Source organism: Aspergillus flavus, chromosome 3, assembly GCF_009017415.1.
Source record: "Aspergillus flavus chromosome 3, complete sequence".
NCBI lineage: Eukaryota > Fungi > Ascomycota > Eurotiomycetes > Eurotiales > Aspergillaceae > Aspergillus > Aspergillus flavus.
Window position 1 is genome coordinate 2,113,596 of NC_092407.1, and position 21,141 is coordinate 2,134,736.

Consider the following 21,141-nt stretch of genomic DNA (forward strand, 5'->3'; position numbering starts at 1 on the left):
TGATTCGCTTATCCCGATTTTCAAGTCCCTATTGACGCCCATACTATCATTGTCAAACGGACAAAAAGGCCTTGCCTTCAACTTTGTAAGACCCACTCATGGTTTACAAGCGATAAGGCGCACGAGCCAAGACTGATGTAGGACTAGTATCCCAGAGGAGATGCACGTTAACATTCATTCTTCTGCACATGGTGCTGTACAGGGCTGAACAAAGCATTGCCATTGGTCGTCATCATAAATTCCACTAATTCTGTAACACTTTGAATCAGGCAAGAACTGTGTCTTGATTAGCCTGGAGGTCCGTAGTAGTTTGAACCGACTCAATATCTGCAGACCAATAAAGAATGCGGAGCATGACTAGACAATCTTTTGGGCTGACCATGGGAGCAACAAGGTGGTGAGACTTACCGGCGAAGAGGATCGAATGAAAATTTATACTTGGCGAGAGCAGAACGCTGAGCGCCTACAGTTACAAGGTAGCAACTACACAGACCAGCTTATCTTTACAATCTCTATAACGTTAGCCCTTTGGTGTTCAAAAGCCATAACAATTTATATTCCATGCTTGTCAATATATACTCGTGTACCATATATCTATACAGGCCAAAGTACTGAAAACTATTGCGATCATAGCATCGTTACAAGTTCATCGTCACCGTCATACTGTTGCTATGTACTAGCAAACACGGTGGCAACCCCTGCCATAAGACTTCCAGGTCACTCAGATAAGATTCACTCGCCGCCTCACCTTGTGCGGTGCCTTCCATGGGAGACGGCAGCGTTGTAAAGATAACGGCAGTTTCACTGCTATGTTCTGCCATCAACTCATTCAAAATCAGGTGTTGCGCTCGGCTAGGAAGATCATTGAAGGACAAAGGCACAGACGCCCGCCGGGGGTATCCCGACGCAGTGCCAGACCCTACCGACGACGATCGACGCGTATAAATGGATTCACGTCTGTTTGAAGCCCGCGGAGGGGACGAGCTTAGTGCGAACATGATCGAGGGTCCCGCGCCTTCATCGGTGTTGACTTTCGCTTCAGGAATCGGCGACGAACTGAATCGATTGCTGGATGCCGAACGGCTGATAGGTGGTCGGGCTCCACTTGCTTGGCTCTTAGGTGAGGTACCAGGGGCAACTATAGACGGAACGTCGTGTTTTGTAGTATCTGGGGATGCAGGGCGCCTGTGGTTCGTGTCATCCTCTCTATCGTCGGCATAGGGCTCCAACTCGCTGTCGCTTGAAGAGCTGTCGCTTGAGTCGTAGTCAACGAAGCTATCTAGCAAGCGATGCGTTTGCATGCCCAGATTCACACCACCAAGCCCCTTGAAGCTGGAAATAGAACGCCGACGCTTGGTTGATTGGATGAACTTCTTTAACCCACCAGCCAGTTGGGCCGGAGCCTTTTGTACAGTGTCATGACTAGAAGCACCATGCCAACTGGAAACCCTTGCCAGATCGGCTCCAAAATCGTCCGACTGCGGTTGGTTGTGGGATCTCCTGCGAAACTTTTCAATGTCCAGCCACCAGCCTTCGTCTTTCAAAACAGTTTGCACCTTTTCCTGCACATCTCTAACCTCCGGCGACCTGTCACCATTTACAATAATGCGATAACTTTTTACATCGCCACATGCGAGCCAGAAGACCAGAACTTCCGCCTCGATTCTCAGCTTCTCAAGAAGCGCTTGAACCCGGCCTCGCTCATCATCAACATCCGTTTCGTACTCAACAAACACGGCTACCCGTAGTTTGTACGTCTTCTTCCAGGAAGGTACGGTGTTCAGAATACATCCTAACTGGAGGATAAGGGTATATGTATCAAAGTTAGTGGTAAGAACATTCTTCTTGCTCTCGCTATCAGCCCCAAGTTCTGCAGACATTTGAATAGGCCAGAGATCGATATATTTTTTCTGGTGCTGTCCAGACGTAGGCAGTTCAAGGTGTTCGAATCCTTTTGCCACAGCTACATTGATGCGGAGCTTGAAGAGAAGATCCTCCAATATTGTGACGTAGTTTGCGCAGCTCATTTGTGGCCGAGGTATATCATCTACTGCAGACTCAGGAGCCCCGTCATGTCTGTCGTTCGAGTCTTTCCTGGGTTGCAATGTCTCAACCAATGACTGACCATTGCGAAACTGGTCAATGACAACTATATTTGGTCGCATTCCTCCAAGACCAGAGTTTAACACGATGTTACGGATACCCCATTCTGCAGAGGGAGAAACTGCAATATTGACAAAAGCTTTCACTTTTGAATTCTCGACAAACTTCGTCCAGGCAGTTTGCTGGCGGCGAGCTTCGGGCACGGCGGAAGAGAAATCATCAGTCACAATAACGTGGCCCAGTACAAACAAGGCGCCCTTTTTCAATGAGTTGCAAAAGGAGACCATCTTGTATTGGTCATCGAGATTGGCCACAAACAACAGAATCTGGGGCCTCCAGAATTTAACATGTTCTTGTCGAAGGCGAAGTAGATATTTGCGCACCTGATGATAAATAAGGCTTTGACTCACATCGCCCCACGGCTTGGGAGGTGAAGTATAATGGATCAGCAAAAACAGTAGGATTAAAATACCAACGCAGCCTGTGGCATAGACACCATCCACAAAGAACATGGTAGCTCCACAAACCAACGCTCCTGCTGCAGCTGTCTGCCAATTGAAGTAGTGAAAGGACGGCCGGAAATTAGGAGCCGATCCAATCTTTAGAAGAAAACATGCGAGGTTCATCACCAGGAATGTCATGAGATATGTCATTGTGACAAAAGATGCTATTTGATTAATGTCAAAAAGCATTGTCAATTGGGCAACAACAAAGGTTACAATGATTGCGTGGACCGGTTCGTCGTTTTTCTCGGTGCCCTTGCTGAATATTTTCAGGCCAGGGACCAAATTGTCTCGTGCAATTGCCTGTAAAAGCTTCGCAGAACCGATCACACCCATCAGTGCTGAGAAGAAAGTTGTCGCGAACTCTCCTAGGAGAATGATAACTCCCGATGCATTTGTCTAGTACATCTTAGTCGAAAGTTCGCAGTCGAGTTTGCATCTTTGAGCTTACCACTTGGATGATATCGCTATTCTTGTACAGCGACTCTCTTGTTATGGAGGCAGCCATAGCAACTATTACAAGTGTATAGGTGACAAATGTCAAAGCCAGCCCCGAAAGTGTACCCCTTGGGATCGAATGACTGGGGTTCTTCAGATCCCCCGACATGCTGGCACCACTAGCACTTCATGAGCCTACGTCCATAATAAACCGATAATACACTTACGCGAATATACCGCCAGTAGCAGGAAACAATATTCCAAAGAGGTCCTGGAAGTTCTCCCTTCCGTGGATCTGACTGCCAGCAGCACCCTTGGTGAGCCTGGGTTTAAGATTCTCCAGCAATGTCTCAAGGCGCACGCCAGTGAATGTCACATGAAGCTTGGGAATACTAAAGGGCTTCATAAAGATCGCAGATGCCGGTATGCTAAAGGTAGCAACCAACAGAATAATGAGCAGACCGTTGCTTGCTCTAGAAAAAATAGAACTCCCAGCTAGGCAGATCCCAGTGCAGATAAGCAGAATGATAGTACCCCAGAGATACTGCCACCAGAAGCCTTCTTCGAGAAAATTGGATAAAGTGCCAGACTCTGTTCCGAAGTTTTGCGTGAAACAGTCAACAAGACCAACTGCGTTCATACCGGTATTCAACACATAGCCCAAGTAAAACACTATACCAATGGAACCGCCAAACTCTGGGCCCAGCGATCGAGATATTAGATAGTAGGCACCCCCTCCTTTAACAGTTCCGTTGGTTGCAATGGCAGAGAGAGACATAGTGGTCACCAAATTGATGGTGTATGAAACAGCGAGCAAGCCTTCAGACCACGTTTAGTCATCATTCGAGGCTATACAGACAGGGTAGTTTAAATTACCTAGCATCCCTAGCAGGCCGGCTTGCCCAAGGATAAATCCGAAGCGAAGGAACATCAGAATGCTTAGGACGTTCAAGGTGGTCGGTACAAAGACTCCCGAGAAAGTTCCGAGCTTTGCAGCACTATCAGAAGCGCGATTCTTTTGGCCACCTCGTTCCTTTTGGTCCACGCTAGAGTCTCGGAGTGGCCCTGTAGGAAGGTCAACGGGTAGGTGTGACCTGTTCGAGGTACCTTGCGGTCCATCATTGTCGGGTTTATCCCACCAGCGGGATATACTACCAAAAAAATTCGATGGCAACGAGTGGCGCTGACGCTCTGTTGCATGAGAAGAGGAGTTCAATGGCTCGTACGGGCGAAGTGAAAGCGCATTTCTCCAATTAAGGAATCTGCTGTTCTCCTCGGGAGATGCAGTGGGGGACTCGCTTGGAGCCAATCTAGAGACATCCTCTTGAGCAGTTCGTGTTGAGAAGTTAGGCCTTCTCCGAGACATCGAGTCCGAGGTACCCCCGCCTCGACTATGCGTCATCGGATACGTCCAACTTCTTATTGCAAGGAGATGCTCGGTACCTTCATACAATAATGCAAGTGGGGACAGAATGTCACTACAGTAAACAGTGAAGTATCGATAAGGACTGGCCCAATGCACAAATCCAGCAAAGTGAACCGTGGGCGAAAACAGCAAAAGCACCGTAAGAAATCGCGCGCTTTAAGAAAGAAAGGAGAAAACACGATACCTCATATAGTACCTACTAGATCGAGGAGGCGTCAAGTGGCAGTGGTTGACACTAGTAAATGCAATAAAAAGCATGGGTCCATGGCTGGCAATGATCTCATCTGCCGAACCAGACAAACAGTGCAAACTCCACCGCCGGTCCGGTCCAGTGACTCCCATTGTCATCGACTCAAGGGAAAGCTGAAGCTAGCTTCCTTCGTCTCTCACAATTTGTTTGTGTTGCTGGGTGGCTGGGCGAATAGTGATTTCCAAATATTTTTTTCCTTTCGTTTTCTTTTTTTTCTCTCTTCGCTTGTTTACGAAGAGAACACAATCATACAGTAGATTGCTTCTACTCTGTCCTGGTCTACTGTAAACCAGTTCCTTCTTTAAGTTTATCCTGCAAGTACATACGGCTCGCTATAACCCTTCGTGTCTAGCAACGCTAGGTAGAGGGCGTCAATATAGCAAAGTCTTGTTTTCAAAATAAGGAAACTTTAAGCTCTCCTGTGTTGCTTCATAGTTCAATATCAAGTCATGTCTTCACCCGCACATCCAGACAATGGGGAGGGTTCATCATCTCAACCTCGTCAGTCACCACCGCTCTCGACGAGCGCATTGCGCCCTGGTTCTCCCTCAGCGGATGCTTCATCGAGACAAATCTCGATTGCACGGCTAGCATCTCCAGTACCTTCTCCATCTAGCTCATACCCCCATGCAACCAGACAATTGCCGGTACCGATCCAACCAGTGACAGGCACAGATGAGGATATCCGGAAAGTGGACAATCTATCGTCTCTACCAGGCCCTGGGCAATCCATGATCGCATCTGCTCTCCAAGAAAGCCTCGGTCGCTCACCTCCGAGACTTGGGACACCGCCAAGACGCACTGCTTCCCCTGCCTTGCATCAGGCTCAGCCAATCAGGTCCAACTATGGTTCATTTGACAATAAGCCCGGGTGGGAAGGCTCAGAATACTCAGCAGGGCCGTATGAAGATCCGGAAGTCGTCAAAAGACACTTAGTACTACCGCAAAACACTGTCGAGAGTCGAGATGATGCTGCTTCTGGGGATGCTGCAAATGACGAGGAATTCTCCAGCCTGCAGCTACAAGGAGGTGACATTACAAGGCAGGTCTACAGGTGGGCAGAAGGTGCAGAGGCAGGAAGTCCTTCCAGATTCAATCGGAGCAAGAGCTTCAGCATAAATCGACCCACACCACAGGATGAGACGATGAACATCAACAGCATTCGCATACCAGGAGGATTCCGCAGAGACTATATCCGGAGAACTGTAGCCTCAAACGTTCCAGAAAGCCCTAACAGCCAGGGACCACAACCTCCTCTACCTCAACCTCAGCTCCCAACCAGCAGCTTCTTAGAATTTTTGACTCTTTTCGGCCACTTTGCAGGAGAGGAGCTAGAAGAGGATGACGAAGTGCTGGGGCCCGATGAGTACTTCTCTGACGCCTGGGAAGAGGATGGTAGAGAGCCGGGAGAAAGATCGGCCCTCCTCCGTCCTGAGACCCCTGGAAGAAGAAAACGGAAGCCGCGTGGAGGCACTGGAAACAACACTAGGACTGGAGCAGCTCTACTTCTGCTCAAGTCTTTCGTTGGTACAGGGGTCTTGTTCCTTCCAAGGGCTTTCCTTAATGGCGGTATGCTTTTTAGTAGTCTGGTATTGCTTGGTGTGTCGCTTCTCAGCTTCTATGCTTTCATACTTCTTGTCAACACCCGACTGAAAATTGATGGCTCGTTCGGTGATATTGGCGGCATTCTGTATGGAAAACATATGCGACGCATTATCCTTGGATCTATAGTCTTGAGTCAATTGGGATTCGTCTCTGCATATATTGTGTTCACTGCTGAGAATTTGCAGGCTTTCGTCCTTGCTGTCAGCAACTGCAAGTCCTTCATTGACATCAAGTTCATGGTGTTGATACAGCTGGTCATCTTCTTACCTCTTTCGTTGATCCGCGATATCAGCAAGCTTGGGTTTACGGCTCTAATTGCAGATGTTTTCATCCTGCTTGGCCTGATCTATCTGTACTACTATGATATCTTAACTATCTCTGCACAAGGCGGTGTTTCGGATATTATATCCTTCAATCCATCTACATGGACACTTTTCATCGGGACGGCTATTTTCACTTACGAGGGCATTGGTCTTATCATTCCAATCCAAGAGTCGATGAAGCGTCCTCAGCAATTCCCCGGTGTTCTTGCTGGGGTAATGGTCATTATCACGATTGTTTTCCTCTCTGCTGGTGCGCTGAGCTATGCTGCGTACGGATCTGCAACGAAAACGGTGGTTATTCTCAACCTTCCTCAGGACGATAAGTTTGTGAATGGTGTCCAATTCCTCTATTCGCTTGCGATTCTGCTGAGCACGCCCCTGCAGCTCTTCCCAGCCATCCGGATCATGGAGAATGAGCTCTTCACACGCAGCGGCAAGTATAACCCCAGAATCAAATGGCAGAAGAATTGTTTCCGCTTCTTCCTTGTCATGATATGTGCTTTCGTTGGGTGGGGTGGAGCAGACGATCTTGACAAATTTGTCTCACTTGTCGGTAGCTTTGCCTGCGTTCCACTTATATACGTATACCCGGTATTTACCCCCAAATTTTACTTGCTTTATGGTGACAGATGACGCTAACTTAAGTCTATTGTAGCCTCTGTTGCATCTGAAAGCCTGCGCGCATTCAAGAAAACAGCAGATCGCTGACATTGCCCTTACTATCTTCGGCGTAATTAGTTGCCTCTATACGACTTCACTGACTCTAGCAAACTGGGTCGGAGGAGGAGCTCCCCCGTCACCTGGATACTGCGACTCGAAGTCTGGTTAACAGATTCTCCCGTCGCTTTGGACATCTATAACGTTTGGTCGTCTCAAAGTAGGCGTCTTGAACATGAATGACTGATGCTATGTTATAAGACTTGCTCTGTTTGAACAGCAAGACTGAATTTCGGGACACTATCTTGACATCTTGTCCTAGCCTTCCTTTTATCTAACGTCCTAGATGGAATTCTCCGTGATTAAATTGGTGTACACTGTGAATACCCATCCTGCTTGCCACTACTATGTACCAGATTGTTTCAAATATACCGCGCAGACAAGAATGGAACGAAAGAAACAGCATGATTTTCCCCTTTCAATCCATTTAGATTTCACCCGAATTTGTTATATACAAAACAGTAAAGACAGCAGAGGCCAAAAGAGACCTGATTCCTCGCCATGCAAGCTGCACTATACCACAACCCAATGCCACGAAAACATGCTAGAAACAAAACCAGTAGCCTCAAGGCCCCTTTGCCAATGCCAGTCCATAAAAATAATCAGGTGAAGGCCAACTATCCACTAGTCGGCCCAAGCCGCACGCAATCCGTTCTTCTACCCAAGAAAACCAGAGTTAAATGAGGCCAGCCTCTTGCATCCGAACCGATCTGTATTCCACAAATCGCCATCCATAGGCGTCTTGTCTCTTGTGAGGTCTAAATCTACTACTGATTGAAAACGGGCATCCTTGTTTGTCGGCCACGCGGCAGGTAGGACAAGGTTCGGATCGTTTATGCGCCGGCCTCGGGGGCCTGCGAGCCCTTCGCAGCGGCTTCAGCGGCGAGCTTAGCTTCACGGCCTCCCCAGCTATTACATTACGTTAGCTTGTTCAGCCCCCTTACATCACGGGTTCTAAGTAACGAAGACAACATACTTCCAGTAGTTAAGGTAGCGGTATCCTTGAGTACATTGGGCGGAGAAGTTAATGGCGTGACAAGCGAAGAGGAGGTAGTTCTTGGGGGAGACGGCGAGGGCATAGCGCATGAAGGTACCCGAGTAGATAACAAGGGCGCCGGTCATCTGGCCGGAGATGCTGTTTGTTGGATTAGTCGTCTATTTCTTGCCATAATCTTGCGTGGTGAGGGTAATAGAGCTGCGCCGGGTAGAATAAGGGGATGGAAAGGTGGTCGCGCATACATTTCAGGGTCCTTCTGGGTGTCCATCACGGCAGCAACGGGGATACCGAAGTTGGAGACGGGGCCCCAGAAATCTGGTAAGATAGGTTAGATTATTCATTGTTCTTTCATTTGGGAATTGTTTCAGTGACGCCATGATAAGGACCAAGGGCAACCATAGCAGGAGCCCATGGATCATTATCCCTCTCTGTATTACGGATGCAAGACCTGATACAGGCCGATCTCGGTCGAGAAGGGAACCATGGCAGGGTTTGGGATTGCACTTACGTGTAGAGCAGACATAGTCCAGAACCTTGTTGGAACGGATTTTTGCGTTGATCGCCTTAATTGCAGCGGCCATATTGACTGGAGATTGGGGTAGGGAAGGGAGTGGAGAGTGATCAGGAACAGGAAGACAGTTACTGAACTTGCCCGGCGTCACCGACTGCGGAATCATTGCCGGGCGGAGTTACCCGGACAACGTCACGTGAGCCAATTGCCGGGGTCAATCAATATCAGTTCGATTACGGAGCATTAACCTACGATTGGACGAACAAGAAAATCATGGAAATGACCGTGTATGATTCGCAGGGGGGATAAATACTAAGCGTTTGAACCTATGTAGCATTATTTCTGTTGGTCCTCGACTTTTTCTTTTCAGGTCGACCTTTGCTATTACTCGGGCATTCCCTGCATCCGCACACGCCGCAACGCCTTTGCCTGGTAAAACTCGGTGTGCTATGCCTAATCATCGAACAGGTATATGAATAGGATGCGTATTTCTTATCCCAACACTAGTAGGCCGCCATGTTTCACTTGGGGTCGGAATATTGTAAGCGATTGTGCCGCTCGACATGCGAGCTTCACCGTCCTCCAAATCCTGGTGGAGGAAATCCACGTCCCTGGCCCGGAGGCTGGAATCCTGGAGGGGGTTGAAAACCGGCCGCTGCACAATATCAGTTAGTCTATGACGTATGACATATGAACCAAAATCAGTCACTTACGAGGTCCGCCCTGGGGCGCAAATCCTGGGGGAGGGGCGAAACCAGCTGATTGAAAGTCAGTAATCTGCTTACTTCTAAGCATATCTCAGTGCCAGGAAAACTTACGAGGTCCTCCGGGAGGCGCTCCGCGGCCAGCGAATCCTGGTGGCGGCGCTCCTGGGAAACCACCAGGAGGGAAACCAGGGAAGCCGCCAGGAGGAGGTGGAGGTCCTCCAACACCAGCAGCAGGGCCTCCAAGTCCGACAGGTAGACCACGCCCAGCGGGTTTGCTGATTCCAGGACCGGCGGCGAGAGTGGCTGCGGCAGCAGCAGCGCCTGGGACGCTTGTTCCAAGTCGTGCAGAGGGGTCTGCCGGGGGAGGTCCATCAACGGAGCAAGAGACGACGTGGGTACCGCGCACAATGGTAAGACCGAGCGTTCGCTTCTCTTCCGATTCCACGAGAGGAGCGTTAGCCGGTCCAGCAGCCGGCTTGGACTTCCGCTTGACGCGGCGGAATTCTTCTGTATCGGCGAGGACGAGGTTCATGTGCTAAAGTGTCACCGTCAATGAAAGGTTCAACCAAGGCAAGCAATGATTGAGGGTCAATGTACCTTATCAAATGCGAGCATTTGACCGGTCATCTGTCGGCCATCGTTAAGAGTAACTCTCATCCGATAGTTGATCTGCAGCACGTTAGATTCCAGCGGGCGGGTGGACGAACAAGCGCATTGTCACTTACAAGGTTTTGCTATGAAGTTGAACAAGTTAGCCAATACTATCCTGGAAGTACTTTAGGAAAAGGTCTGGACCGCAACAAAGATAAATCAAATCAAACTTACCATCTTGCCTTGCTTGTTGGCAGCCATTTTTCCTGAAAGATGCGCACGAATGCGGCTTAATATATGAACCAAAGAATATGCGTGAAGTAGTAGAAGAAAACTCCTACTAAACGTTCACTTTGAGCTTGCGCGCCCGTCAATAAGGTGGAGGACTTGCTGGCACGAGCTCACCCGCTCAAACTTCCTGAAGCTCTGCGGGTGTCGTGACTTAGACGCGGCTCTGCGGTTTAGCGCCAGCCGATGGTGCCAAGACGCTAAGGGCTTCTCGCTTCCCACTTTGCCCGCACATTCCCTTTTACTCACTTTTCGATCTTCCCTTCGAATCTTCTAATCACACGAGTCGACCATACACGCCAAAGTAGTCGCCATGGTATGTTTCATTTTACCAACTCAACCACTTTAATCGCCTGAGATTTTTTTTTTCTAACGTTTTGTCGCCATGCAGTCGGACGGAAAGGACAAGAGCGCGAACCCCATGCGCGAGCTGCGCATCCAGAAGCTCGTGCTTAACATCAGTGTCGGAGAGTCTGGTGACAGACTTACCCGTGCTGCTAAGGTGCTCGAGCAGCTGAGCGGTCAGACTCCTGTCTACAGTAAGGACGCCTCGATCCGAAGTTTTTTGATTTTACCATGGAGGATATGGAAAGCGCCACGAAATATTGCGGGATGGAATGGCTGATGGGAGAATTTTTCCGTGATCTATAGGCAAGGCCCGCTACACTGTCCGTACCTTCGGTATCCGTCGTAACGAAAAGATCGCCGTCCACGTCACCGTCCGTGGCCCCAAGGCCGAGGAGATCCTTGAGCGTGGCCTCAAGGTCAAGGAGTACGAGCTCCGCAAGAGGAACTTCTCCGAGACCGGCAACTTCGGCTTCGGTATCAACGAGCACATCGATCTTGGTATCAAGTACGACCCTGGCATTGGTATCTACGGCATGGACTTCTACTGCTGCATGTGAGTATAACCAGGAACAGTCGACAAAGGTCAAAAACTCACACATGGATCAGGACCCGCCCTGGTGAGCGTGTCGCTAAGCGTCGCCGCTGCAAGGCCCGTATTGGTGCTCCTCACCGTATCAACCAGGCCGAGACCATCAAGTGGTTCAAGAACCGCTTCGACGGAATTGTCCGGTAAATGTTTCATTTCTGGTCTTTGGGGGAGCCAGGGGGTTGCGTTTATGATGAATCAATAAAAAAAGGCAGAAAAAATGCCGTTCTGCTTTGAAATACTTGTTTCTACCACGGCATGAGGATAGGCGTGTTAGGAATCCAAACTCTCAAGTTCAAAAAACGCATCCACTTTTCACAATGAAGGCTTCACAAAGGGTGATGTATCCGCATAACCATTGATGAAAAGATTTGCATGATGCTTGCCACTTCACACTCTGTGTGATATCGGTGGCTATTTGGCCGTTGGATCTCTTTCAGAGTCCAAGAACATGTCCTTCTACCTGTCCCCTGTGGCAGTGTACTCCTCTGCTCTTAGGCCAACATGGATGGTACGGAGATCAGCCCGGCTCCATGCTCACCTGGAGTATGCCGTAAATCAACTTGTCGTAAACTCGTCCTGTAGTCCAGAAAGGTAATAACTATGTGGGTCATGATCAAGAGCATATCGTAGATTTGTGGGCCCTTATCGAAGCGCCGTCAATCATATGGGATCACTAGTGTTTCTGTTGGGGTACTCCCATATCATAGTGCGAAGTCTGTAAGTATAAACCCGGGGCTACGTTTCATGCGCACTGGCTACTGGACCTGTGGCATGAGTACAGTTCGACGCAACTGTCCCCATTTCTATACTCAGTCTTGCAATCAAACAAGGCGTGTCGAACAAATTCTACGACTACCGAAGTATAGAGCATCACCCTATATATATCCACTTCAATTAACACGATATGCTTGTAGACGAACGAATAAATACAAGATCAAGCGCCAAACTCTTCAGCATACAGTCATATAAACGTTCAACATAGTAAATTCCCATCCAGTAATTCATTCTGCCTTCCTTCACAGCATGAACTTGACCATGGCTTATTTCGAACCACGAGTATACCCATCCCACCACTTCGCAAAGAAACCGCCCTGCTGCGCCTGGTCATTGTAACTCGCGCGGCGTGCGGCCGAAGCAGGATCCGTGGAGTTCCGCTTCTGGTTTGTCAGACTTTCGAAGAGTGACGAACCCTGACTAGACCGTCTTCTGTTCGGAGCAGTTGGGGGGCTGTTAGAGCCGGAAGACATGCTAGATGAGACAGACTCCTAGATTGTTAAAGGACAGTCAGCCCGTGTCAAACAATATGTATATATGTGACAGTTTGATGAAAACCTGAGCAGACGTACACGTCTGTCATCCGTGGCACTTGCTGCTTCGGCAGCAGAAGGACGTCGGGCCATGTATGGCTGGGGAGGGCCTCCTCTCACCCAGACGTTGTGGTGCTCATAGCGATCGCCCAGGTTACCGTGCCAATGGCGAGGAGACTGGGGGTTGTTCTGCTGGTTGCTCATGATGCTTGATGTAAGACTTCAGTGGCTTCTTATATCACCTATGCATGTATTAGCTGCTGTCCAGGTTAAACACGTGATGCGAAGTTTCTGTTCAAGGGACGAATGAGTTGGAACAAAAGCAAGTACATGATATAAAGATCAAGTGTCTCGAACATCAAGGCAAAGGACAGCAAGTGATGCATTATAAGCCACTCCAGAAGTCCCAAACGTCATCCTTCCGGTTTGGTGCCGGGGAAGTCACTGTGTGCCAACAAATGCGAGTATCAAAGCACAAAATGGACATTTCATAAGCTCAGCAAACTTACCGGATCGATAAGATTGATCGTTAAATGGAATAGGAGATATTCAAACCAATGTAACTGAAGAGGGACGAGCCACCACCGGACACGCGACCGTAATATATGGCACAATACCGGGGGACCCAGAGAGAGAGGGGTAAGGGAAAGAGCCACTCAAGGAATGAAACAAAGTCTGGATGAATGATACATCATCCCAGTACTTCCCTATAGTGCTGGCAGGGGGCAAATACCCCCAGTGACCCAATCATTATTCATGGAGGCCTCGTAACTGTCTGGGGTCTTTGGGAGCTCTAGATGAACCAAAGACGTTGATGATTCATCATTATTGGCGCGGGAACAGAGGTGTCCAGATCCGCTTAGGCCAAACCGTTCAATTAATATGAATGTGATCAATCAGCGCAGTTCGATGTATAATTCAATGGGATCGTTGGACGATCATTGATGGCGGCTTGACGTCAGGTGAGTTGCCAAATGCGGGGATCGCAGCAAATGAAACTTTGAATTTCCCAAGGTTGAGGGCCACAGAATACTGGACTGTGTGGTCCAATAGTTAGCTTTTTCTTGAACTGACCTTCCCCATGGCTCCGCCAAACTATTGCTTGCTATGCCAGCAATAGTTCCTTGTAGCACGGAGTAAGCCTTTGGCATCATCGAGGCTATATAAAGTTACTATCAGATTAGGGCTCGGGGTAAACTGGTCGATAAGGTGTAGATCCTCGTGCGTGTGTGACTTGAGGTCCGCTCTCTCCAGAGACATCAGTTCAGTATGTCGACTTTAATGATTTTCTGGTGCGGAATGATCTCGGAATTGTGCGACATGATACTGTGTCTATTGGTTGAACCTTTCCCGTGGGGAGGACATGGCTGCCTCGGGCATCTACCGGGGTCCAGATGTAGTGCCGAAGCGGAACGAGACAACCGGCCATGCTCTGTAGACATCCTTCTCTCTCTCTGTTTTCTCCTCATCTATCATATCTCTTCCTCCCACAGGGCGGCTTTGCCGACCCGATCGGTTCTCAACTATGAGTTGCCTTGGCCTTCTCCAACAGCCCCACCCGCTTTATCTACTCGGCTATCAAGCCTGTTATCGGCGCCATGATTGGGGTCATTGCGCTGAGAGACTTTCGCCAGTTGCGCGGCCTTGGTAGCTATATAACATAGCAATACCATCTATTCAGGAGTGCTTCTTCCTATCAGACTGGTCTACCAAATATCAATTGTATCCTTACAAGTTGTTTACCCAGTCGGGGTCCGCAAGTCGACCTGTCTGAAAAACAAAACAGTTGAGCCGCGCATTCCAGCAAACATCACCCTGCCTACTCCAATCCAGCATATACACATCATGGAACCCTTGCGGAATCCTTACTTAAAATCCCTCGAACACCGGGGATTTGTACAGGGTGTTACCCTCACAGATAGAACTACCAATGCCCCCTGGTGTCATTACTTCGGAGGTCTCCGCTACGCCTTACCTCCGACTAAACGATGGCGGATAGCCCAAAGGTTACCACCATCATATTCCTATGGTAGCAAAGACCACCCTGGACAATGCGCTGGAGAAACCGGCGTCTGCCCCCAGCCTAGCTTCCCGGGCCTTTCCCTGGGGGATAATTGGAGTGAGGACTGCTTTCAATGCAATGTTTGGGTTCCCACTGGTGAACCTCCCAAGGATGGTATGTCGCCTAACCTCCTAGCCTCCTCCTCAAAGAGAAGAGAAGAGAAGAGAAGAGAGCAAAACTAATAATAGTTCGTTTCTATAGGATGGCCAGTACTTGTCTTTATCCGTAGGTTTTCTTGGAAGAATATCTCATCGCAAGGGCTAATCAAAATCATGTAATAGACGGAGGCTTCCTGCAATTCGGAACCCCGAATACTTTCTCCGCCGGCGCTCTACTGGGCGAGGCAGCATTTAATGCTATTATTGTTATGCCAGCATACCGTTTGGGTGTCTTTGGCTTTCTGTACTCCTCTGAGCTTGAGCACGATGCCGCCACAGTGAGTGAACCAGTGGGAAACCAGGGCTTCTGGGACCAACGTCTAGCCCTCGAATGGACGAGAGACAACATTTCCCTCTTCGGAGGAAATCCCTCCCAAATCACCATATCGGGATACTCAGCCGGTAAGCAACCATCTAAACTGCCCCAATACACAAAAGAACCATATATCCTAACCCGTAACCCGACAAAAAGGTGCCTACTCCGTTTTCTACCAATTATCCTACGATATCCACCTCCCAGAGGATCAATCAATCATTAAACAAGCCTGCATCTGGTCCAACAGCCCCGTCGCCCAGCCTAAGGCCCCATCATCCGCCCAGACCCAATTTAATGAGCTCCTCTCCGCCCTCAACATCCCCCACACGCTCTCGTGGGTCGACAAGCTCGCCCAGCTCCGCTCCATCCCAGGCTCCAAGCTCCTCTCCGCAGCAACCAGCCTCGAAATCAACCAATTCCGCCCCACAACTGACTCTCTCTTCATCCATCCCACCATCTTCCAATCCCTCGACAACGGCAACATCGGCCGCCGTATCGCCGCCCGCAACATCCGCATCATGCTAGGCGAATGCCGCGACGAAGGTGCCCTCTACGCTACCTGGTACCCGCCCCAGAACGACCACTCTTCGCTCTACAAGCGTCTCCTAGCCGACTACCCGACTCCCTTGGTAGATACGCTGATGAAACTATACTGCCCAGATGGCAAATTGCCCTCCGGATGCCGGGACTGGAACTGCGATGCGTTCGGTCGTATTTATGCCGATATGCAGGTGTATAATATGCAGCGAGGGCTCGTGCATTCTCTCGTGCTGGGTGGTGCCGCCCATCTCCTGTACCGTTATCGCATTGAGCACCGGCTTAAGTGCGCGGATGAGACTATTCCGCCGGAATGGGGAGTTACACATGCTACGGACCAGTATATCTGGTGGTGGGGGAATGGATCTGTTCTCCAGGCTGATGAGAAGTCGATGATTAAGAGTGCGTTTATCGAACCACTGACTAAGTTTGTTCATGGTGAATCGGATATTGGTTGGGGCACGAAGAGCCACCGGGAGATGAGGAAGCTAAGATCTGATGGATCGGTGGAGATTTGGCAGGATGGTCTCTGGGATGAGGCAATACGAGTGTGGAAGGCCTTGAGGGCGGTTGGTGAACAGGGTAATGGTCCTATTGCTAAACTTTGACTATTGGAAGTACTATGTTAAGTTTATATAGAGAGAGCGCTAAGGATATGTCCGAATCTAGATCTTCATGAGCCTACATCCAATTCGAAGTAGCATATATACGTCGCGATTGAGATGCTACAAGACAAATAAGATGAAATCATTAAGTCACTCAATTCAGATATAGTAGCAAAGAGGCCTTGTGTTTTTTCGGCCCCTGTTATCGTAAAGGAAAATCCTGAACCCGACCCAGATAAACAGCAAACAAGGGACAAACAACGCTCTAATATGAACATGAAACATCCAAATATTCATTTCATCATGCACTTCCGCGGCATGTTTTAGTAGCCCTCTTTTTTTTTTTTCTTTTCTTTAGCTTTTATTTTGCTTACGCTTTGACGATCTTGCAGACGAGATCCTGGCCATCCACAGAATCGCCCTCCTTGACCAGCAAGCTGGAGACCTTTCCACTGTGAGGAGCAGAGATAACCATTTCCTGGATAAGCTGTTAGCATCTGTAGTTGACCAGTGAGAAAAATGATTCGGAATGAACTTACCATCTTCATGGCACTCAGGACGGCAAGTGGGTCACCCTTCTTAACCTCCAGACCATCGTGGACACGGATTTCAACAACCACACCGCTCATAGGAGCACCGACCTGGCTGCTGTCACCCACATCGGCCTTAGGGCGTGAAGTGTTGTCCACGGAAGCCTTGTTGTCATCAACAGCGACCTGGCGCACCTCACCGTTGACTTCGTAGAAGACCTCACGCTGACCAGTCTGCTCTGAAAGAGGGCCGATGGCCAACAACTTCAGGATGAGCACCTTACCCTTCTCCAGCTCAACGTGGAACTCCTCGCCAATCTCAGGCTTGGCCAAGAAGTACCGTGTGGGCAAGACGGAGAGATCACCGAACTTCTGGACGAACTTCTTGTAGTCCTCGAAGACCTTGGGATACATGGCATAGCTGGCCACGTCATACTCAGTAGCAGCACCGAACTTCTCACGGATCTGGCTCTTGATCTTAGCCAAATCCAAAGGCTCGAGGTAGAGACCTGGACGCTTCTCGAGCTTGCGGCGATCGCGCAGGGCGCGGGAGCGCAATGGCTCGGGGAATCCACCGAAGGGCTGTCCCATGAGACCTTCGAGGAATTCGAGCACAGAACCAGGGAAGTCCAGCTCACCAGCACGCTCAACAACATCCTCTGGAGTCAGTTTGTTCGAGACCATGAACTGAGCCAAGTCACCGACCACCTTGGAGGTGGGAGTGACCTTTACAATGTCGCCGAGTAAATCATTAGCCGCCTCATAGGCCTTCTTGGTTTCGGCCCACTGCTGGCCCAAGCCGAGCTGACTGGCCTGGAAGATAAGGTTGGTCAACTGACCACCAGGGATCTCGTGCTCGTAGACCTCAGGGTCGGGGCCAGTGAGACCCGCCTCGAAAGGAGAGTAGAGCAAGCGCAGCTGTGCCCAGTAGCTATCAATAGCGCGCACGTGGGCGAGGTTGAGACCGGGGTCTTGCTCAGTGCCCTCAAGAGAGGCCAGAATGGCACCAATGCTAGGCTGGGAGGTCATACCGGACATGCTGTCGGTCGCGGCGTCCACGGCGTCGGCACCCGCCTGGGCACAGGCAATCATGGAAGCTACACCAGTACCAGCGGAGTCGTGGGTGTGGACGTGGATGGGAAGGTCAGGGTAGCGCTGACGGATGGAGCCCACCAACAGGCGAGCGGCCTGGGGCTTCAGCACACCGGCCATATCCTTGATACCAAGGATGTGAGGCTTCATGGCTACAATCTTATCCACCAAGGCCATGTAGTACTCCAGGTTGTACTTCTTGTGGGGGTTCAGCATGTCACCGCTGTAGCACATGGTGGCCTCGACAACACCCTCGGCAGCATGAACAGCCTTGATACCGACCTCGAGCTGATCGACATCGTTGAGGGCGTCGAAAACACGGAAAATGTCGACACCGCACTTCTTAGCCTGCTTACAGAAGTGGTAGATGGCGTTGTCTGGGAGGGAAGAGTAGGCGACACCGTTGGCACCACGGAGCAACATCTGGAATGGGATGTTAGGAACAGCCTTACGCATCTTGCGCAGGCGGTCCCAGGGGTCCTCATAGAGGAAACGCATGGCCACATCGAAGGTAGCACCACCCCAGCATTCCAAACTGTACGCATTGGAGTAGGCGTAGCTGGTCTCATGGGCGATGTTCAACAAGTCGATGGTACGCACACGGGTGGCCAGCAAAGACTGGTGGGCGTCACGCCAGGTAGTATCCATGATCAAGCAACCCTTGTTGGCACGCACGGCCTTCGCAAAGGCAGCCGGGCCCTCCCGGTCCAGAATCTGCTTCCAACCCTTGGTGCAGGGGGCGGAAACGTCAAGCGGCTTGCCCTCGGCATCGAAAAGCTTCGGCTTGATGACATCACCCTTGAGCTTGGGCTCGCCAATTTGGCCCTTGATGCTACTACCGTTGACAGCTACATCGCCGAGGTATGCGAGCAGCTTCTGGGCACGGTTCTGACTGCCGACAAGAGAGAACAATTCAGGGGTGTCGTCGATGAAAGTGGTCCAGCAGTTTCCATCGACGAAGGTCGGGTGGCTCAGAAGCGAAGTCAGGAAGGGAATGTTGGTCTTCACACCACGAATACGGAACTCGACCAAGGCACGCACAACCTTGCGACGAGCGATTTCATAGGTCGAACCACGGCAGGTACACTTGACCAGCATGGAGTCGTAGTGAGGGGTGATGATAGCACCAGCGAAACCGTTACCACCATCCAGACGGACACCGTTACCACCAGCGGAACGATAAACCTCAATCTTACCAGTATCCGGAGAGAACCCCTTGGCGGGATCTTCCGTGGTGATACGACATTGAATGGCAAATCCGCGGGCGGAGATGCGGTCCTGAGTCAGGCCCAGTTGCTCGAGGCTTGCACCAGCAGCAATCTGGATCTGTGCAGCCACGATATCGATACCAGTAATCTCTTCGGTGATGGTGTGCTCGACTTGGATACGAGGATTGATTTCAATGAAGTAGTGGCGGTTCTGCTGGTCCACCAGGAACTCAGCTGTACCGGCGTTACGGTAGTTGACGGACTTGGCCAGCTTCACAGCATCGGCCAGGATGCGGTCCCGGACATCGGCTGGCAGGTCCTTAGCCGGAGCAACCTCAACGACCTTCTGGTGACGACGCTGCACGGAGCAGTCACGCTCAAACAGATGGACAACGTTGCCGTGGCTGTCACCCAGAAGCTGGACTTCAATGTGCTTGGGTTTGTCGAGGAAGCGCTCGACGAAGACGGTACCATTGCCGAAGGCGGAGCGGGCCTCAGAGGTGGCTCGCTCGAACGAGTCACGCAGCTCGGCCTGGTCACGGACCACACGCATACCACGGCCACCACCGCCAAAGGCAGCCTTGATGATGATGGGGAAGCCATAGGTGTCTGTGAACGCCTTGACCTCCTCATAGCGCTCGACGGGGCCCTCCGTACCCGGAACGACAGGGACCTCGCACTTAATGGCCAGCCGACGGGCCGACACCTTGTCACCCAAGCTGTCAATGGTATCGGGAGTGGGTCCCACAAAGACAATGCCGGCGTTCTCAACCTTGCGGGCGAAGTCGGCGTTCTCGGACAAGAAACCGTAGCCCGGGTGGATCAGCTGGACACCGTGCTCCAGGGCGATCTTGATGATCTCATCGCCCGCCAGGTACGCACCGACAGGGGTGTACTGACCGCGGTGGCCAATCATGTAGGCCTCATCGGCCTTTTGACGGTGCATTGACAGTCGATCCTCATGAGAGTAGATAGCAACCGTCTGCAAGGACAGCTCGTGGGCCGTTCTGAAGATACGAATGGGGATCTCACCACGGTTGGCGACGAGGATCTTCTGGAAGTGCATAATGGAGGAATTGGCGCGCAACCGATGGTGCACGGTATCACGGAGGTGTTCATGGTGGTCATCGATGAACTCGGTGTCATCGACCGCCTCCTCAGGCTGACGAAACGGAGCCGCCATGGTGGGAGGTGATGTGAAAGGTGAGGGAGGAGGGTTAGGAGGAGGAGAGGATAGAGGAAGAATGGAGCGGAGAGGGAGAAGAGAGAAGCAAGATGTTCTAGAAGGACCAAGGGTTTAAAAAGTTAGAGGCAAGACCAATGGGTCCGGGAGGTAGCAGTGAGTCACCTCTAGCTAGCGGAGACGACGAGTAGCTTTCCGCCGGACAGCTCGCGGAGGGGAAGAAAATCTCCCGGTTTCGGAACGGGAATCTGAGGAAGAACGCGGGGGGAGAATTACTATGAGGGGTAGATCGTTGGAGGGACCCGAAAAGATATCGAGCCGAGATCTCTCTACTTGGAGAAGGAGGGGAGAGGAGTGGATGAGAGAGGAAAGGAGTTGAGTGGTATTTGAAGAAAAGGATGAAGAGAAAGAAGAAAAAGAATGCGAGAGAAGAATGGTCTAATATGTCAACGGAGGGCAAAGAGATTGGGAAACTGATAAAGAAAAGCACAGGGAGGGGACGAGGAGGGGCGGGTCTCTGCCTCAGGCCCAGCTGTGGAACATCCCTCCATACTCCGGATAACATACAAGACCTATGATACCAGGCATACAGTGTGACAGTGACAGTGACCATACAGATCCGAAACTGAACTATCCTAAACGCTAACTCTAACTATCAATTGGCAAGCTTCACATGACATCAAAAAGTCTAACCTACAGTGATCCCCTTATCACTTCATCTCTGGTACATACCGAAACCCTTCAAGG

At 50.5% G+C, this 21,141-nt stretch overlaps 8 protein-coding genes across 8 annotated transcripts; 3 read left to right on the forward strand and 5 right to left on the reverse strand.

Annotated features, from left to right (window-relative positions):
• Positions 1-638: 638 nt before the first annotated feature.
• F9C07_4939 (putative cation chloride cotransporter) lies at positions 639-4,446 on the reverse strand (the record flags this gene model as incomplete). Its single annotated transcript, XM_041290873.1, has 4 exons — positions 639-3,005; positions 3,058-3,223; positions 3,272-3,863; positions 3,921-4,446. The coding sequence occupies 4 exons, from the start codon at positions 4,444-4,446 to the stop codon at positions 639-641; spliced, it is 3,651 nt and encodes a 1,216-aa protein (XP_041144546.1).
• A 723-nt stretch (positions 4,447-5,169) lies between these two features.
• On the forward strand, positions 5,170-7,477 carry F9C07_4940 (putative amino acid transporter; the record flags this gene model as incomplete). Its single annotated transcript, XM_041290863.1, has 2 exons — positions 5,170-7,239; positions 7,304-7,477. 2 exons carry the CDS (start codon positions 5,170-5,172, stop codon positions 7,475-7,477), a joined length of 2,244 nt encoding a protein of 747 aa, XP_041144547.1.
• A 721-nt stretch (positions 7,478-8,198) lies between these two features.
• F9C07_4941 (UPF0041 domain protein) lies at positions 8,199-8,943 on the reverse strand (the record flags this gene model as incomplete). Its single annotated transcript, XM_041290874.2, has 4 exons — positions 8,199-8,274; positions 8,342-8,500; positions 8,605-8,677; positions 8,871-8,943. The coding sequence occupies 4 exons, from the start codon at positions 8,941-8,943 to the stop codon at positions 8,199-8,201; spliced, it is 381 nt and encodes a 126-aa protein (XP_041144548.2).
• A 201-nt stretch (positions 8,944-9,144) lies between these two features.
• F9C07_2242699 (small nuclear ribonucleoprotein SmB) lies at positions 9,145-11,208 on the reverse strand. The gene is made up of 7 exons (XM_041290875.2): positions 10,851-11,208; positions 10,406-10,775; positions 10,306-10,314; positions 10,178-10,249; positions 9,692-10,115; positions 9,587-9,631; positions 9,145-9,528 (listed from the first exon to the last, which is right to left on the reverse strand). Exons 2-7 carry the CDS (start codon positions 10,430-10,432, stop codon positions 9,446-9,448), a joined length of 660 nt encoding a protein of 219 aa, XP_041144549.1. The 5' UTR covers positions 10,433-10,775; positions 10,851-11,208; the 3' UTR covers positions 9,145-9,445.
• On the forward strand, positions 10,095-12,263 carry F9C07_2281958 (60S ribosomal protein uL5). Its single transcript, XM_041290864.2, has 6 exons — positions 10,095-10,249; positions 10,306-10,314; positions 10,406-10,775; positions 10,851-10,998; positions 11,111-11,360; positions 11,414-12,263. Exons 3-6 carry the CDS (start codon positions 10,773-10,775, stop codon positions 11,538-11,540), a joined length of 528 nt encoding a protein of 175 aa, XP_041144550.2. The 5' UTR covers positions 10,095-10,249; positions 10,306-10,314; positions 10,406-10,772; the 3' UTR covers positions 11,541-12,263.
• F9C07_2281959 (uncharacterized protein) lies at positions 12,264-12,907 on the reverse strand (the record flags this gene model as incomplete). Its single annotated transcript, XM_041290876.2, has 2 exons — positions 12,264-12,661; positions 12,743-12,907. 2 exons carry the CDS (start codon positions 12,905-12,907, stop codon positions 12,437-12,439), a joined length of 390 nt encoding a protein of 129 aa, XP_041144551.1. The 3' UTR covers positions 12,264-12,436.
• Positions 12,908-14,548: 1,641 nt separating this feature from the next.
• F9C07_4945 (putative carboxylesterase) lies at positions 14,549-16,384 on the forward strand (the record flags this gene model as incomplete). The annotated part of the gene is made up of 4 exons (XM_041285320.1): positions 14,549-14,879; positions 14,967-14,990; positions 15,047-15,325; positions 15,396-16,384. 4 exons carry the CDS (start codon positions 14,549-14,551, stop codon positions 16,382-16,384), a joined length of 1,623 nt encoding a protein of 540 aa, XP_041144552.1.
• Positions 16,385-16,519: 135 nt separating this feature from the next.
• On the reverse strand, positions 16,520-20,870 carry F9C07_2281961 (carbamoyl-phosphate synthase L chain, ATP binding domain-containing protein). Its single transcript, XM_041290877.2, has 3 exons — positions 20,560-20,870; positions 16,921-20,491; positions 16,520-16,859 (listed from the first exon to the last, which is right to left on the reverse strand). Exons 2-3 carry the CDS (start codon positions 20,392-20,394, stop codon positions 16,752-16,754), a joined length of 3,582 nt encoding a protein of 1,193 aa, XP_041144553.1. The 5' UTR covers positions 20,395-20,491; positions 20,560-20,870; the 3' UTR covers positions 16,520-16,751.
• Positions 20,871-21,141: the final 271 nt, after the last annotated feature.

Bases quoted from the DNA above. Each gene is read 5' to 3' on its own strand.
- F9C07_2281958 (XM_041290864.2), top strand. The intron at 10,999-11,110 runs GTAAGGACGCCT...CGTGATCTATAG, and splicing joins CGGTCAGACTCCTGTCTACA to GCAAGGCCCGCTACACTGTC. The intron at 11,361-11,413 runs GTGAGTATAACC...CACATGGATCAG, and splicing joins ATGGACTTCTACTGCTGCAT to GACCCGCCCTGGTGAGCGTG.
- F9C07_2281961 (XM_041290877.2), bottom strand. From the start codon at position 20,394: ATGGCGGCTCCGTTTCGTCAGCCTGAGGAGGCGGTCGATGACACCGAG. The intron at 16,860-16,920 runs GTAAGTTCATTC...CAGCTTATCCAG, and splicing joins TCCTGAGTGCCATGAAGATG to GAAATGGTTATCTCTGCTCC.
- F9C07_2242699 (XM_041290875.2), bottom strand. From the start codon at position 10,432: ATGGCTGCCAACAAGCAAGGCAAGATG. The intron at 10,116-10,177 runs GTACATTGACCC...GTGACACTTTAG, and splicing joins AAATGCTCGCATTTGATAAG to CACATGAACCTCGTCCTCGC. The intron at 9,529-9,586 runs GTAAGTGACTGA...GATATTGTGCAG, and splicing joins TGCGCCCCAGGGCGGACCTC to CGGCCGGTTTTCAACCCCCT.